Source organism: Dermacentor silvarum, chromosome 2 (genome assembly GCF_013339745.2).
Source record: "Dermacentor silvarum isolate Dsil-2018 chromosome 2, BIME_Dsil_1.4, whole genome shotgun sequence".
Taxonomy (NCBI): domain Eukaryota; kingdom Metazoa; phylum Arthropoda; class Arachnida; order Ixodida; family Ixodidae; genus Dermacentor; species Dermacentor silvarum.
Window position 1 is genome coordinate 109,168,754 of NC_051155.1, and position 18,884 is coordinate 109,187,637.

Here is an 18,884-nt window from a genome sequence, read left to right on the forward strand (position 1 = left end):
CTGTTTCGGCACGTAAAACGCCAAATTTTCTTTTCAGAATGTTATATGATAGTTTTCACAGTGCCTCGAAAGAACTACGATTATTCATCAAGTTCGTATGTGGAAGAAATAAGCGGCATATTAAGTGCGATATGGCGACAAATTTTGAAGCGTTTAGGTTCATTAGGTATACATTAAGTTTCCAAACTGCTGTTTTCAACGTGTTTCGAGGGGTTACAGTAAAAACTTCCTAAGTTCAAAGTTTAGCTGATGCCCTGGAAAAAAACCAAAGGCGGAAGCAATTTTTAGAACCGCCTAGAATAGGGACCCCGTTTTGGAGTGATATGTAGGTTAACTACGCACTTTTAAAGCGGCGCTTTCTAGGTCTCACTGATTCGTCCGTGAGCGACGAAGACGCACTGCAGGAAGGCGAACTTACACAATAGAACTATCTGCGCATCTGCGCCCAGAATAGAACAACGGCGCACGACATACGTATCGTAGAACACTACAGTTTACATTCGCAGTTGTACCGATAACAACAATGGGAACTGCAACGCCACACTACCCCGACGAACTGTATATATCTGCATTGCATTACATCACGCAATGCATTCCCGACCGTAACCATGGCTAGGCCGCGGGTGCAGCGCACGGCAGAAGAGGCTGCCTTACGCGAACGTAAGCGTGAGCGCGATCGTGCCCGTAAGGCCGATACCGTGTAACGGCAACGGCAGAGCCTCTGACCATCTACCACAGCGATCACAGGGCCATATACTGTGCAACTGCTGAGCCGTCTGTGAGAGTGTGTGCGTGTAATCAACGGCTACATGACCTAAAATAAAGACTATGCAACTCAACGAAATGTACCTTCATTGAACTTCAACGTTCAAAATATAGAATGCTATAAACGAGCAATTAAATCACATACGCATCGCATCGGGTCGCTCAGCATTTCTTTGTTTCGTTGCGTGGTCGTTGGCTTCGGACTTTGATTCAGTTTGCAAGAGAGAAAGCTTCACGTTCTACTATGGTTCTTTAAGAATGCGACTTTGATTTTGTAGAAAATCACTTGTAAAAGCATTCGAGAGTTTGCAAGCGAATGTTACGAATTACGCAGGAAGTTTGCCCAATCTCCTGAAAGAGCTCAACGCGTCACAACATTAAACATGTGATAGAATGGGGACCATCTTATGCGCGATGCATTGGCAAAGTGTCAAGATTGTGCGACAGTCACTCGCAGCTTTTGCAAAAACAAAAACATCTTTCACAAGTGTTTGAAAGAGTCCTACGGCTGGTATCAGCTATGTTTCCTAATGTACTGAGAAAACTTTGCTTCACAGCGAGTTTTCATTCAGTGGAACTCTGGCGCGTGTTAAATTCATTGCGTAGCGAATCTTTAGCTTAATGAGTGGCGAATATTTAACGTGTTTTGCCTAATAAAAATTGTTGAAAATAATAAGTCAACCTTCGTTTCTAGAAACACTTATGTTTGAGGATTATACGAAGCTAGTAGCTGGTTTCGGAGGTGTACACGGAGAACTAGACGAGGCACCTCGTTTATATTTGCTGAAAACAAGAGGTACAATCTTGGCCTCTGCAATAAATTCGGATTATAAATGCTACGGAGCCTTCCGAGTGTTTTTACTTGCAGCGCAAAGCTTCGGCCACTGGCCCCGCATACGTGCATTTGCCACCGAGACCAAACTTAGCAAAAAATGAAGGGACCACTATTGTAAATCAGTTAGTTAAATTGGGTATATTGGCGCAAAAGCGACTTAGGCTTTGCTGCGCCAGACACAGGGTGCTTTTGTAAATAAGTATGTGAGATTATATGCATAGTGTGTAAATACATCTTTTACAATATTCTTTACAAATAACCCGAAAGCGTCTCAGCCATTTCTTCACCCAATGTATTCCAATGTCACGGGAAAGCTCTACGCCACACCAAGCCTACATTTAGTGTAAATCGGGGGAACTAAATGTGTGGCAAGACTAACCTTTCTGGCCTAAATTAGGAGCGTCGCAAATAATTAGCCAATGCTTGTTTCTTCTTTATTTTCATGCGTTATACGAATTTTGTGGTAGGTAATTCCTCGGTGACCTTTGTGAACTAGATAAGGCACCTTGTTTAAATTTGGCTGTAACTAAAAAGCTGTTGCGGCTAAAGTGAACCGAACGTGCACCGAATGCGCGGTACACGAGGTTTTTTTTAAAGCGAACCTTTATATGGCTAGGCGAAACGAAAAAGCGACTGTCAGTCGCCTGTCCACAGCAAAATATCATCATCAGCATTGGCTCGAGCGTCGTCGTCTTCTTCCGCAGCTGGCTCGTTGGCGCCTCTCGGATTGCTCTTGGGCCACTGCTCCCGCGTTCGTCGTCGTCGTCTTGGAGAGCTGGCTGCGTTGCCGCTCATCATTCCAGCGTAGAATTTCACTTCTGTCGTCGTATTGATCAGGCCACGTTTACAGAGATATGAGCGATGGCTTAATGGGGTATGAGCGATTCTTTGCCTTACGTGACGGACTGATTTAATTTTGAAGAAATTTATTTCAAAGAATCGAATGCGGCAATGGCGGGCTAATGATGCTAACCACGCCGCCGAGCAAACTCGAAACATCGAATGCAAGCGACAACGGCGGACTGCGGGCATACCGTCAATGATGTCGTTCTCTCCATCTCAGCCGAACGTGTGTGTAACCTCATAATTGAGAAATGCTTAATGGACCATCGGGATTAAGCCAATGACAAACACAGGGGCCATACGTTTCAGCTTCGCTGGTTGACCATCTGTACGGAGTGTTTGGGTGGTGATTTTTTGCACTTCGAGACAATTGAAATGCCGCCACTTCTGCCGATGAATCGAAATCACGACCTCGTGCTTAGCAGCTCTACGTATTAGCCGCTAAGCCACCATGGTGGGTTCATACTATCAATGCTCTGTGTAGTTTGCTTAATTTTGAATACGTTGTCTCTTTTCTGAAGGCGACATTAAAATTCTGATTAAAAAAATGGAAGTTTTTTACGCCGAAAGAGAGGAATGCAGCTCGTAGGTAATACACGCAAGAAGACAATATATGACGATCCCAGAAATATTGTTCGCTGGAATAATACTGTCAACAGAAATTCAGACGCGATGACATTCAAATCGGCCGTAATGTGACCGTGCGCTTCTATGCTACACTGCATTTCTAAAATTTCCTTACGTCGAGCTGAAAAACAAATATTCGGGGCTACATCGTGCTAGATCATGCCAGCAGGGGGCTTACACATCACACTGCAACGTAACTACTTATAACAGGTGTCTTGATTGTTTTTTTCTACCTGTTCGCGTTTCAGTTAATGCCGATGTCACATTATTGCGTCTGATCGTTAAGCAATACCAAACAAAACGCATGGGATGCTGCCAACAACGAAGTCCCAAACTCAGCTAAATACATGATCTAAAGTCATATGACTCAATAAAGAGTGACCTGTTCAACACAGCCACTAATAAATACTTTTTTATATGCGCGCATAAAGCATGACACACATGTTGCTTTGCTAAAGCCGAGGCTACATGTTTTATTGCATGCATGCTGGATTATTTCGGACAGCTGCTGAAATTTTCAAAATTTGCTTCCCCACTTTTTTTGTGCCCACATTGCACATTAACAGGATGCGTTCCTCCTTATACTAATGGCCGACAGCCCTGCTCCGAGAAAAGCGGGTTGTTCGGCGCATTGAAGTGAAATAATTGCCTCTCGGAAAGCGTGCCTGAACCGTGTTCTTTTACAGAGAGACCATAGTGGCGTGCCTCCTGTGGTGACTCCTGCTAGCTGCTGTTGACAAAACGTGTTCTCTTTACCAGAAAGTAAGATACGAAAAAAACGAGAGAGGCAGAAGTGTTAACAAGAGCAAAATAGCTAGTATACTATCCCACTCGAGGGGTGGTGGAGAGGGAAGTAGAACTGTAGGGTGGAAATAGAGAAAACATTCACGCACACACGATCACAGCAGTTCACAGCTGATACCACTTAGGAGAAAGCTTTAGCTGGAAGCTAGCTTTGTTAAATGTAAAACGTGTAAATGCTTCCATGGAGAAAGCGCTGAACAGGTTTGAATGCAATGTGTTGCATATGAGAGAGAAAGTTAGACTATAGCAACTCTTAGAAGCAAAAGTTTGATTGAATTCTGGTCAGTTTTAATAAAAATTTCCAAATTTTGGTAAATAATTTAGGAAAATAGAAGCATGAAGTTTACAAATCTATAACTCTGCACTAAAACGAGGTATTGCAGTTCTATAAACTGCATCTGGTAAAACGTTTCAAGCAGGCGAATGTCCTAAATTATTTGCAGCGCACGTAAAACTGCTACATTGTTTGCGAGATTTTGGCGAAAGCTGTTCTGAGAAATTATTAATATGTTCATGAGGGGTGCATAATATATCAATTAGTACTGCTTTAAATGTCTTATTAGGTGAAATTCACATAGTTATGATACTACTTTTTATTTCTGAGTTAGAATTGTAAATTTGTGAACTGATTTTTTAACTTTTCTAAGAAAATATAGATCACAGCAATTGAAATTGCACTAGTTCAGGTTACTAGACTTAAACTTCTCCTTTTAAATACAAATCTCATCTAGATCGGCGCAGCGGCTGCAGAGAAAATTGTTTTTTTTTTTCTTGTTGCCGTGTACCTAAATACGATATCCGCCTTTACAGGTTCCCCTTAACGCTAATGAGCGCTGACGTTGCTTGTGTAGGTCTTCTTCCCTTAAGAACTGTAACAGCGCATTCGTAGCCCTCTGGTGCGACGGCGTATGAGGCAAGTATTCTTATTGATTTGCCCTGATAATAGTCTGTAATCAGCGCGAGCTAGCGAAGACACAGTTGGGATGAAACGGTTACCGACGTCTTGTACTTTAATTAAATCGAAAAGGTGACTAATTCACGGAAGCAATATTTAGTTGCATATAGACGTCCTACATGCTCACGTCTATTAATTACTAAAATGTATCCACCTACTAAGTACCTTATATGAATTGCATTCGTGCGGTCACAGTTGGAACTGACAGACAGACAAAGAACTTTATTGAAGGTCCTGAGAAGCTCCGTTGCCCCATCTCAGGGAGGCGACGAAGCCGCGGGCCGCATCCACGTCGGAACGCGGAGATCGAGCTCCAGCGCCGCATCCTGGGCTCTCTGGACTGCCCAAAATTGCCGTGACATGGTCGGAGCTCCGAAGAGTAGAGCTCCACGCCTCGGCAGTGCATCGATGTGGGCCCCTCTGTGACGAGGGGCATCCCCAGAGCATGTGGTCTAAAGTACTACGTTGTCCGCAGCTAGGGCAGTCTGGACTAAAGCAGTCTGGATTAATGCAGTGAAATAAATTCAGGTTGGGATATGATCCCGTCTGAAGCATGCGTAGTGTGACCGCTTGAGGCCTGGTTAGTGTGCTGTGTGGGGGAGGGTATAGTCTCCTACCAAGGTAGTAGTGTTTGGTAACCTCGTTAAACGTGGATAGAGTTTCACGGAACTCGACGAGCCTAGAATCGACTGAGCCTCGACGCGCAGTCGCGGAGGGTTAGTTCGCACGCTTGCGCGTCTGCGATGTCATTGAGGTTTGGGAGGGAGTCGAGTTGGGGCTCGAGATGTGCCGAGAACCACGTGATTGTATGTGGCTGGATGACTTTGCCTTCGAGAATTCGATGTGCCTCCTCGGTGATGGTACCAGAGGCAAGCACGCGGACCGCCGCCCTCGAGTCAGTGAATATTTCAGCTCTCTCACCGTCGAGAAGTGCCAGAGCGATCGCAGCCTGCTCTGCCCTATAGCCGGGGTGCTGTCTCTCGTGGAGGCCGCACAAGTGACGTGTCCGTCGTGATTAACTACCGTTGCGACGAAGTCCGATGTGTGCTTGTACTGGGCCGCGTCAACGAAAGTGACCGTGTGAGGCGAGGCTTTTATCATCCGGAGCAAAGCCACAGCCCTAGCTTTGCGCCTGCTCGCATTGTGTTGTGGATGCACGTTTTTGGGGAAAATGAGCAAGTATAATGTTGTCCCGTAGATGATCTGACATTTCACATGTATGTTCCATCGCTACAGTGGAGCCGATTCCTAAGACCTCGAGGATCTTCCTCCCCACAGGGGTGCAAGAGAGTTGTGATACTTATGCCGTTTCCTGAGGTTCGATGATTTCGTAGAGTGTATTATCTACACTTAGTTGAAGGAGGCGGTCCGTGCTGGCGTTTATTGGTAATCATATCACTTTTTTAATGTTTTTTGGGAGTGAGAAAATATTTATGAACGCCTCATTGCTGTTAGTAGGAAAGAGCTGGAATTTTGCACCTTGAATATCCGATTCGATTCACTTACAACCTGCCAAATTTTGGGCTACGCGACGTTCGCTTTGACACAGTCGTGAGAGACCCGCGTGAAACTTCTGAGGAAACTTTTTAAAAATGCGAAAGCAATAAAAAATTTTTTTCCAAGCTAACCACAGTGCTCAGAATCTATATGGTGGTGATAGGCCTATAGGCACAAGCAATCATGGCACACATCGTGCTTCTTTCGCAAAGTCGTTTTCTCGTTAAAACAAAGTTAGTTGCCAGTTTCTTTTGCACATATGCACACACGCTGCAAAAAAAGCGTGGGAATTGAATTATTTCCAATATATTCGAGGACTAAATGCGGAACTCAAAAACCTTCATTACCATATACTTCAAAGTTAGAAAACATGTTCCCTTCAGGTGGGTATCCATTTATTGTCTGGCCATATTCCATGCCAAATATGCTCTCAACCGCCAAAGCGTGAACGCGGGGATTCCCTTATGTAACTTGCAAGTAGCACCATGTCATGGGAAACGCTAGCGCGCTTGCTGGGCTGCGTAGGCTAGCACGCTATCTGGAAGTGCTAAAGGGTCTGATAAGGTAAAAACCAAACAAAAAAGCAGCAGACAATTAGCATCCTAGAGTGGAAACAATGGAACGAATCAACAACAGATAGAGGAGCATGTGTCGACCACCAAGCTGGAACGTACGGGTACCCTTTGCTACGTAAGAAAAATGATGATCTGATAAGATGTGATAGGCATTTTCATATATACAGGCAACAGTCTGGTGCAACATTCACCAGGAAGAAAAAGGTAAACAAACTACGTCCTATATTTTCATTTCGTAGCTTATCTTCAGTGGTAAGCGTAGCGGGAAACAATGGAAAGTACGATATGTTTTTAGCCTTATATATAGTCCTGCCAATAGGACCGAGCGTCAGTCGTAGCTTCTCTCTAGCAGTGGTTCTAAGCAGCCCCGTCGGTTTGTCGGTAAGTCCTCGCGATTGTATATTTCTTCAGCAGTTAACAGCAATTTTTCTTAGCTGTTTTATTCTGCTCCAGGTTATGTTTACACCCCATACCGTTTTCATGTTCAATGCTAATCACCTCAAAATTTGGGAGCATTTAGGTACCCAATAATACCATCTTTTAGGAATGTATTATTGAGCAGAAGCTGAAAGGTATTTTAATGATGTTGTCTTATAGACAGAACAGGTCAGAATCGGCACAGCGCACCTAATTAGCGCGGATATGTCAGGCGTTGTATTTTTTTGGCAGGACACGTCACTAGGCCAGACCGCAGCTGTGTGATTAACTTTCATTTAGAGCGTTGTCTAACAAACGAACAAAATCACTAGGCCCTTTTGGAATTTACCGGTGCATGTTTCATTGCGTTTCAAGATTTTTTTTCTCCCATTCACGTGTGTGGGTGTCAGGTCCATTTTAGGACACAATTGCTACCCCAATTTGATTTACCTTTATAGTGCTTGTATATGTTTACATGAATATTATTATTAATAATATTAACATTTAAACAACACAATGACGAGCAAAGTATAAAGGCGGCAAGCTTGTCTATCTTTTATGTCGACAGGCTGTCCCAACTATAATGCACCAAGATTTAAAAATATGTAAATGCCACCTACCTGGACAGAACTAAGGTAATGTTGTGTGCCGTTGCTTGGAGATACTGAGATTATTTTTTGCATTCCACCTAATTACATAATTATTCCTAAATAATTAGTCAACTTCACAAATATTATAATTAGATGAAAAGCGTCAATGATATATTGTTGAGCAACCTGAAAATCTCCCGATACAGCTTTCTGTCGCTCAATACGTGCTACATAAAAGTGTTTTTCCCAGAGTGAAAGAAGCCCGCGAATAAGTGCAAAGTGCCCCGAGCGGCCAGTGGTGCGGCAATTTTGCGTGTATTCGCGGGCTTCTTTCACGCTCGGAAAAACATGTTTATGTAGCACGTATTGAGCAAGAGAAAGCTGTATCGGAAGTTTTTCAGGTTGCTCAACAATACCAGAATACCGCACCTCCACCAGAATGTTACGCGAAGGACCAGTCAGTAAGACTACCAACTATTTACAAGTTGTATTTACAACAGCGGTTGCAGCGCTGACCGGTTAGACTCACAGCGCGCGCCCAGCTCCTTCTTCCTCTTCTTTTCTCGAGTAATGGCGCCCGCGCGCATCGTTCAAACGACCAAATACTACACGCGTGTAGCAATATCATTGACACTTTTCTTGTAATTATAATATTTGTGAAGTTGACTAATTATTCAGGAATAATTATGTAATTAGGTGGAACGCAAAAAATAATCTATCAGTATCTCCAATCAGTATCTCCAAGCGACGGCACACAACATTACCTTGGTTCTGTCCAGTTACGCGACATTTGCACATTTGTAAATCTTGATGCATGATAGTTGGGACACCCTGTATAATATGTAAGTGAAACTGAAGAGAGAGAAAAAAAAAGGTTACGACTTGAGAAAGCACAGATCTAGAAGGCCAATTTTAAGTTTGTGCAGAGGAAAATGATGAACGTAGTAAAATGAGCTGCGAAAAAGAAAATGTACGCCCTAGCGCAAAATGTACGCCCTGGCCTAATTGGTTTGCGACCAGTTTTCTGAAACACTGTATTACCATGCATTGAGAATACTTTGCATTGCATAGCAGTATATACACAGAGTAACAAAACTACGGCAGTGGCTCGCAAATTTATGCGGTTGACATTGCTGCAGTAGATAACTCATTTTAGCGTTAATGTATTTTAGCACATAAAGCATTCTGAGGTGGTGTGACACCATTGCAAAATGTCTCTAACAATGTTCACAAGTACAGAAATAATTGATGCATGGTTCCCTTATTTCTTCAAAGGTATAACCCAAAAATTTACTAATATTTTTATATTTTGACTTCTTTCTTATTACTTCGCAGACACCATGCGAACAACTGTTATCCTGTTATTTATTGCGGGCTTCGTTGCCTTATCAGGTGAGTGAAGTGTGGATAAAACAAATCTGCAGCTCTGTGCCACGTGTAGCACGTGTTATCTGACTAACTGATCTAGCCAAAACAATATATGCAACAATAATTTGCAATCAGGTAAACAATTAAAATGATAAATAGGATCAGAACTAATGCATACACCTGATGTGCTTTTACAAGGCTTGCCCAATGGCTCAGATATGAGCGCGAGCTATCCAATGGCTCACTGGCAGCATGGCTCATTTGTGAAGTTGCTATGGCAATGGAGTTTACGCATTGCGCAGACGAGAATCTGTCAGTTCCGCATTGAGGTTAACTCACAGCGTTGAACAAAGCTGACCTCAGCTTAGCCACATTACGTTAAATGTGACGAACAAGTACGAAGGTAGCATCCGTGTAATGCTCGCTAAGTTTTAAGGGCACTGGAATTATTTGGTAAAAAACAAAATATTATAGCTTATAAGTGAGGGCTTAAATATTTCATAAAAACTGCAAATTAAAAAAAAAACAATTCCGGATTACAGTGGTGTCGGCTGGCACGTAACAAGAAAAATTCGAGATCACAGGGAGATGCCTTCGGTCCCCCATTGACACAAGATATGTTGTGAATGAGGACAATGATCGGTTCGCGAAAGGTTATTTTGGAGCATAAGAAATCGCACATGCAAGCTGTATCAGCGTTGTACGGTGCGTCAGAAAACGAGAACTAGAAATAGATTATTGTACAATGTAGCAGGTTTTTTTCTTTAACGGAACAGCCCATTCTGAAAAAGTGGAGGCACTTTCAGGGACCGAGTGAATTAGAATTTAAGCTGTTGCACCGAGTAGACAGCCGGTGTTTCTTTTATTATATAAATTCTTTTGGACATTTAAGAAGTGAAATTTTGACAAGTGACAGGACATGTATGAAGTGCCTATATGTATTCCATCCATAAATATTAGGTGTAGTAACGCATAAAAGGCGCCATCTTGCACTTACTCACTTTTATGTAGCTTTTTCTATTGAAGTTTGTTGAAATATTCTGGTTGAACACAAACTGTTCTTGTCGACATCCTTACATTACGGACCACTCTTGCTCAACAATATTTTTGGTAATTTATTATTATTACAGCAGAGGAAGTTTTTTCTTTCTGCGGTTTTCCGTGCCGAAACCAGTTCTGAGGCACGCCTCAGTGGAGGGTTCCGGATAATTTTGTCCACCTGGGGTTCTTTAACGTGCACCACAACGCACGCACACGGGCGCTTTTGAATTTCGCCTCCATCGAAATGCGGCCGCCGCGGCCGGGATTCGATCCCGCGATCTCGTGCTCAGCAGCGCAACGCCTTAGCTGATTGAGCCACCGCGGCGGGTAGTAGAGGAAGAGAATAAGTAGCTTGTGTCTACAGTGTTAACTGATAGCACTTTAAAGGGATAGTTTCAGCATGATATTTCAACCTTATATTTCAAGCTCTGCCGTTCTCGCGCTAAAAATGGGCTGCTTGCTGTTAAGATAAAAGAAAACACGCCAAAAGCGCTTGTCTTAGCATTTTTATATTTGTCGTTGCTTTGTGCAGTGAGACTGCAAGTGAAGGAGGCAAAGAGCGGGCGCGAAACCTTGTTCAATACCTCGTACCTTATGCGCACCCCAAACAGGTGTATGCAAATGTAGAGGGAGCTACTATTTCACAACAATCAAATATTGCTTGACATACAGAATAAAGACGCCCTATTTATGTGTGTACGTGTGTAGGTTTGTTTGTGTCCGTGCGTGCGTGCGTGCGTGCGTGCGTGCGTGCGTGCGTGTGTGTGTGTGTGTGTGTGTGTGTGTGTGTGTGTGTGTGTGTGTGTGTGTGTGTGTGTGTGTGTGTGTGTGTGTGTGTGTGTGTGTGTGTGTGTGTGTGTGTGTGTGTGTGTATGTGTGTGTGTGTGTGGTGTGTGTGTGCGTGCGTCATCGAAGAGAACGTTAAGCCGGTCTGGAGCGTACTCAGGGCAAGAAAAGTAAAAGTACTGCGCGAATCAAGTACGAGTTGTTGTTTTTCGCACGTTTGGACCACTTTTTCCCATATATATATATATATATATATATATATATATATATATATTTAATATGGTGCTGTATACCAGGTGATCATTTGTAAGTTTTACAGTATTTTTAAAGATAGACTGTTGCACATAAGTCTTGACCTTGAGCTGGATTATTCAGAGAGGCGGACATTAGTTGCACGAGAATTCAAAGCATCTATTGAACCAATTATCAAAATCTAACTACCTATCTTCTCAATTTATTAATTTACGACACAAAGTACAATTCACGAATTGTAGCCGGTGAGTCTGCAAGCCGTATTATACTTGGAATGAATTTCCAGAATGACGCCAGGTTAGACATATGCACCATCAAACTAGCCTGTAAAAATGCACTGTTTCACTTACGTTTTTAACAAAACGGTCTTTTATGCATTGAAGCACAAAACTAACTGGCACGCCCGTGTATTTCTGCCCACACTGCGGGAAATGATATCTGTAAACGGGTGTCATCCTGGAACGAAATTTCAAGTGAATACGTCCTGCAAGGTCAATGGCTACAATTCGTAAATTGCAACATAGGCCGTAAAGTAATTCGTTAAGAGGTTAATTATTTAATTTTTATTATAGATGTTGAATGTGTGTTTCAATTTCTCGTGCTAGCAATGTCCACCTCTTCGAATAATCGAGCTCAAGAACAAGAATTACCCTATCTGTCACAGGCAATTTTCAAAAATTCCATAAAACCTAAAAGTGATCACCCCGCATAAGTTAGGCACTTTAAGGGCAACAAAAAGCAAAACAACAACGCAGTTATATATCTCTGGTGCTAAGGCTTTCAGTACAAAGTGGCAACCTAAGTAATTCTAGGCACTAAAATGATTTTTCTCTTTTGATCTTGATTGCAGCATCAAGCGAGGTCTTCAGTGACGATAATTCCTCAGAGGAAGCAGACGGGAAGACTGCCGTTGATTTGTTCCGAGATGAACTTGAAACACTCTGCAGTGAATTGGAGTCAACAAGTTCTGAAGAAAAAGAAGAAGAGGTTAGTACCTGTGACATCCCTTTCGAACATCAACCAACTCCGCTACGACAAACCGTTCATTTCTCAAGAAAGATTCAGGTGCTTGTTATAAAAAAAAACAAGTCCAAGATCTCCGTGCCACACTTTACTGACAGTGTGCAGTTAGCATTGGCACCGGCATATCGTTCGACAGGCAGTCAGGGCATGGTAGGGAGACTCGAATTTCAATAAATTGTCCGGCGACTTATTACACTGCTCTTCCTATCAGTGACATTTCCATCGCACCACCACCACTCCGTGTTCAAATGAAGAGGTGGTGCAATCCATTGCTTGTATTTCCAATCCTATAACCATCAGCAAAATGTGCCCCCATTTCACTCCTCACAAATCCTCACGTTACACGTGAGTGACCAAATTGCGATGGCATTATGACACCAATATGGCGTCCAATTATTCTGTGACGTTCCATGGACACGGATTTATCAAAAACGATCTTTAATCTGTGCCGTGTAGTGGGGCACATTATGCAATCGAGCACGCTCGCAACTCATTCGCTCAACCACGGCCACTGCTATTACGCGTCTATATATGTATGTCACACCGCTGCTCATTCTTCCTCGCTCTGTCGCTCTCATCCCGCTAATTGCTCCACGGTGGGAATTACTCCCGACATCGCCGAAGGCTGTTGGGACCTGTACAACTCTGTCGCAATAAACCTTTTCAGGGGCACATATCGTACGCAGGTAGAAGAAAACGTACATTCGCCAATGCAGAAAAAAAGTTATAATGACATTCATCACGAAAACAAAATGCATAGCAATGACGATTATACGTACATGCTCTGATTGACGCAACGCGAGTGAATCAATAATAGGAACGGGATTCTTTGTGATATTACTTGTGCGTGCAGCAGACCGTGTGTATACCAATTGTCAACGAAGCGGGGATGACAACTTCTTTAGTAGTGACACATGCTGAATTGCAGTAAACAGTGCGACCTATTTTTTCGCGATACTCGGCTAGGGCGCTCGACGAGACATTAATGCATGTCCTTTGCGACATTAATGTCGTGCTATTTAAGTCTTCCCTTAAAATTGCCGAATTCTCCAATGAAACCTGCGTGGAAATATTCACCTAGAATGCCGCCGACAACAATAGGGAACCTTTCTTTTGTATTGCTACTTTAAACACTGACGAACTAGAGCTTGAGCTTACGTACTAGTAAATGGGAGAGAAGTTATAATTTTTGAAAATGCTTTATAGTTATCTGCTCACTTAAGCAACGTAAGGAATTCAAGCCTACTTTTTCTGTCTGGCGCTAGATGGGTAAGCAAAGCCTTTTTCTTTAGACAGAGTAAATTAATGAGGTTGTGCATTATCGATCATGTCGTAGTTGACTTGTCATAGTTTAAACCTGTGTGCTTCGGTGATGGAGTACAGGAGAATTAAACTATGGCTGTCGCTAAAGAGATAGTTTTTGCCTGAGAGGACACACACGAATCAAAGTTTAAGGTATTTGTGTGGGCTTTTCGGTTGATGCTTGTTGCCAAACCCCTTATGGCCCGCTTGAGGCAGGTGTAGAGGAAAAGGAAACGCCCGCATAGCTTTCCTGAACGTCGGCTTGAAACACATCACGGTTAGTTTCGCAAGAAGCGTGGACGAACCGAATGCAACGAGAGTAGTAACGCTGATCGACGCTGAAATGAGGCTGTTTACTCAATATATAGTAATAATACATGAGACTAATTAATGTCAGAAACAAAAAATACATCATCTTTTTCTGAATAGGATCTGTCTATTACGGATTTATTAAACGACGGACTTATTGCGCTTGCTCTAGTAAATAATTTCTCAGACCGATCCACCCCCCCCCCCCCCCCACCCTGGAAAAAAAAAGCGCACCATTAACATTTTCAATCTCTTCGCACACTTGTAGTTAATTTATAACAGGTGTCAGTGCGTTTAACCGCGCACATTTCTCGTTATGGTATTGGAAGACACTTTAACTTACTCGTATGCGGAAAAATATTGTAAATGGCGAGCATTCCAAAAATACAATTGCGGATTTGTTGCCGCTGGTACTTTATATGCTGTATGCTTTAATAATTTTTCACTTATTACCGTTGCAGGCAGAGGAGTACTTTTTTGGTAAGCTGTTCAAGCGTGTAAAAGGTGCTGCTGACGGAAATAGAAACAGTACGGGCCGTGGGCGAGGAAGAGGTCGAGGTCGCGGCCGTGGCTCTCGGCGTTCTGACGGTGAAGGCGAAGGACGCAACTCCTCAAAAGGTATCCGCCGTCCTATGCCTTATTTGCTTTATAGTACTCATGGCTGCACAAAAGAATCTGGGCTAGCGGGTTCAGTTGTAAGGTAAAATAGACTATTATTCCTTAGCAATTTGTCAACCTTAACGGTAAAGCAAGAGATTAACCGACAGGTATCACTTATTATAATCCATGTTTGTCCTAAATTTTTTGTTTCCAGCTTCACTAAGCTTGCTGCAACGTTTACATAAGCCAAAACAGATCTCATATAATTATGCCATATTGTACCGTAAAATAGTTTTCTTTTCTCAACATATCTATGAGCACAGAGAAATTAATCGCCAATGAGCCAGTTAAACCAGCCTTACGTCTCGAGCATGGGCACTTATTCCTGGTAAACGTATCTTCAGGTGATTACAGTTATAATTAGAAGACCATCGGTTACAAGAATATCGAGGAAAGGTGAGGGAAAATTACATGCAATCAGCAGTTCCGCGTAATGCGTAAAAAAGACCTTAAGGTACGTCCGCGATGTTTACCTTAAAATTTAGTGCGACTAAACAACTCGGCCCGTATCGATGACGAAACCGTTTCTAGTTTGATGTAAATTTAAATCTGGCGAAGGTTGATCGGCGTGAGAGCCAAGGACACTAGAGAATAGGGCACGTTTGGTATTTTTGGAGGAGCAGTATTTTCCCGAGAACTCGTGCACCAAGTAGCAACAAATATGAGTCAACGTTGAAGCGCGTCCTAGTATAACTAAGCTGTTCGTGAACCCAAAACAAAATTTATGTTCGCGCACCTTGAGTTCTCGTGAGGAAAGTTGGTTCTGTGCTCAAATAAAAGCCATGATGCGTAGAGAAAATAAGATAAGCAAGTGTGCAAGTTTGTTTTTAGCGGAAACTTAGTAGAAACTCGCATTTTGCATGATAAATTTTGATTATCCCTGATGCCTTGTATTCAGAATATTCTCAGGGACACTGTTGGGGCTAAACTAATCAACTACTGGAAGCATCTCGCCTTCTGCTTCCAGTTTGTTTATAGGTGAACACAATTTATTGAATTGTGCTCACTGTATTTGGTGAATAAAACTGACTAGTTACTCGAAGTCAGAGAAATGAGGTTTTCCTCAGGTGCGTCTGGAGGAATGTAGACCAGGGCAGGAAAACAAACACTGATAATCCCGCCATGTTCTTGTGCTACAGGTCGCGACTTCTTCAGGAAAGTTTCTTGGAAAAAAGAAGGGAGCCGGCAATTTCTCATCGGACTTCGACGGAGCCTCCAAGAAGGAAGAATTACTGAGAAAGTTTTTGGGGAAAAAGGTGGGCTCTGGAAGTGGCGATGCATCCAACGGTAGTGACTTCCTAAAGAAGTACCTCGAGGGCAAAGCTGCCTCCTACGCTGGCCATGAGGAAGAAGTCGACGATGACAAGGTTTCTCTGGAAATATTCTGTGCCAAAATTTTCGCGAAGGATGAAGAGTGAGCGACGGCCGCTGAGATTTTGACTGTGCAACAAATAAAGCATCCTACTGCATCGAGTGCCAAATTACGCGCTATTTTAAACTAGAATATCACAGAACACAAACACTCTAAACCTGTAGATGTCTGCGCAGCGTGCACGTCCTACGAGACTCAAAAGGGTTTACTTGGCTTCTATGGTTGCGTCACATGTAAGCGTGGAGCATCTACGTTTGTGGTCGGTCGCCACTTCGCGTTCTTTTGAACGATTTCAAATTAGTTGGCCAAAGGCCATTCCAGCAAATAATATTTCTCGGTCATGAAGAAAAAAACATCTCCACAATATTTGGGTATCTTTCAGCCCATTTTATGAGAACACCACAGCACAAGCTCAATCATGAATCTTCCCGTGAAAGAATTATGAATAAAGACTGATCAGGGGGAACAGTGCAAAGGACCTGTAGGGAACATGTGTGTGTTGCTTGACAGAGGCCCACTGGACAATAGACCGTTGACAGTGACGGCACCACTACAGCGTAGTCTATATGCTCGTCGGCCCACCAGGAAGTGAGGGCATATTTGTGGGGGTTTCTTGAGGGCGACTGGCCTGAGCGAGAGCCTTCGAGGGGGGGGGGGGGGGGGGGGGGGCGTGGTTGCATCCTTGTGCGTGCCCGCATTTAAAGCGATGCGACCTGTATAATGGAAGATACACTATGTCCTGCTGACTTTGTTGGCAAGACGTTTGACTAGACCATTGCGGTGCGATAACAATGGAGTCTGTTTGATCTGGTGAACGCTATGTGCAATATTCGCACTTCCTCTTCGTTACGTTAAGAGTGTAAATGTAGTTCGAAATCGAATTCAACACAAGGGACAAAAATAAAAGCACTACACGCATGCCTAATGTGGATTTGTGTTTATCTGGTGTTTCTATATGTGTAGCAATGCATTCTTAGCTCATTACTCTGCCTGGGCTCCTTGATTGCCAATTAGCAGTCCGCACATAAAAATGTTAATAAATAAATAAACACACAATTATTAATAAGTAGTGGCGTAACACTATCGCGTCGGGTATTGACAACCTGAAGTGGGCCATTCTACACGTAACCTATGAATTACTGAAACTTGTTATTAACGAGACCACCAAGAAGAGACTCACTGAAACGACACGCTCTGAATGGAGAGGCATTGGGTTACCAATAGCACGTCATTGTTATATAAATCACTTGCGCGAGATAAGCCAAAGAGGCTGGGGACGCATATGCAGCTTTACTACAAAGTTTCATTCCTTGAGCTAGGAGTCAATGCAAAGGCTACAGGAGATTTCGTCAATTCGTGAGAGATAGCAGCTGTGAGATAGCGCAGGTGTTCGGGGTGCGAAAGGCCTGGTGACTACAAAAGCTGCCCTCGTCACTGCCACGGTACGAGTGCTCGAAGGTAAGCTATGAGGCCACACTTCAACTTCATTGATGTGCTATTTTGCACGACATTTGTTGTTATGATCCTTTATGCAGAGGTGTTTTGTCTGTGTTTTTATTGAACGGTGCTATAGTGAGCATTGGGTGCGGCTTCTCTAAGATGCCAAACACGTGCTAACGGATTCACTGTCGCCCCAGGTTCCTAAGCGAAGTTTAAAGAAGCTGGGCAGTTCTATTAGATTATCGAAGGAAGAAAGCTGAGGAGCAACGTTTTCACTGAGTACTTTTAAATGACTCGTCGTAAAATCTTTGTGCTGAAATGAAGGACATGTATCATTTAGGTTGGGCCAGCGACGATAGTGGTAAAGATACTGCGCTTTATACAAAACTCCTCAGAGACGTCATGGAGAAAATGCGTGTTATAAACTGTTGTCTACATAAGACTGAACAGAAAAAGGAGAGCGTCAAGAAACCGTCACGAGAAACTCAGGAGGGCTGATTGCACGCAGAAAACAGGAGCATAATGTGCGGAGTGTATAAAAGATATTTCTTTACACTTCTGCGGGTAAACGAGTCTAACACATTTCGATGTGAACCATCGGTAGGACTTATTTCTTTGAAGTATCATGAAGAGTGCAACTGTCAGGGTGATATAAGTTCCAATATATAGCTTTGCAAATAATTTAGCTCGTCATCTTGAAAAAAAGATTATTTGAAATTTGTGTGAACGGATGCATACGTTCCGCCCGTTCCGCAACTAATACCTGCTTTTTGGAACAAAAGCAAATCATTAAAAATAGGCCAAATAACGCTACGAAGACAACAAAGAAGAAGACATAACGAGGATCGCCTCAGCACTACAGGAATTAGGAGCGCATAGTTTCTTCTTTTTCTCAAATGAATAATCTACCATTTGGTCAAGTCTGCGCTGCCATGTCCTTCGATATGGCAACTGGAATACGCAGGAGTTACGAAGCATTATCCCGTATAGATAGCTCTGTATGCCCCCGAGCCAGGCCAGTTGCTGACTTGCATACTTGGACGTGTTACACTCACTAAGTCTGCAGAGTGAATGTTCCCTAGGTATAAGCATTGGGGTCTACGTCATACAAAAGTGAAAACCTTACCTAAAATTTTACGTTGAAGTTCATTCTTACGAATTTCATTTTTACGGATGTTTCCAGTGCGCACGTTTAACGCAAAATTATGAACGCCAAGGTGGCACTCGTCTTCCTCCTGGTTTCACTGGCACACTTCTCAGGTGAGTCATTTCGCGCTTCTTCCTCGGTAGCAGGTCTTCAACTGTCAGTGATATGATGTAACGTGCTGCTTCTCATGGCCTTGATGACAAGCTACATATTTGAGCGCGGTGATGTTCAGTTCATTCAAAAAGAAAGAAAATTTAATAAACCTGAAAATACTGT

General features: G+C 43.0%; 1 protein-coding gene across 1 annotated transcript; it reads left to right on the forward strand.

Annotated features, from left to right (window-relative positions):
- Positions 1 to 7,192: 7,192 nt before the first annotated feature.
- LOC119441679 (uncharacterized) lies at positions 7,193 to 16,115 on the forward strand. The gene is made up of 5 exons (XM_037706274.2): positions 7,193 to 7,282; positions 9,244 to 9,300; positions 12,206 to 12,342; positions 14,451 to 14,607; positions 15,789 to 16,115. The coding sequence occupies exons 2-5, from the start codon at positions 9,249 to 9,251 to the stop codon at positions 15,938 to 15,940; spliced, it is 498 nt and encodes a 165-aa protein (XP_037562202.1). The 5' UTR covers positions 7,193 to 7,282; positions 9,244 to 9,248; the 3' UTR covers positions 15,941 to 16,115.
- The last annotated feature ends 2,769 nt before the right edge of the window (positions 16,116 to 18,884 follow it).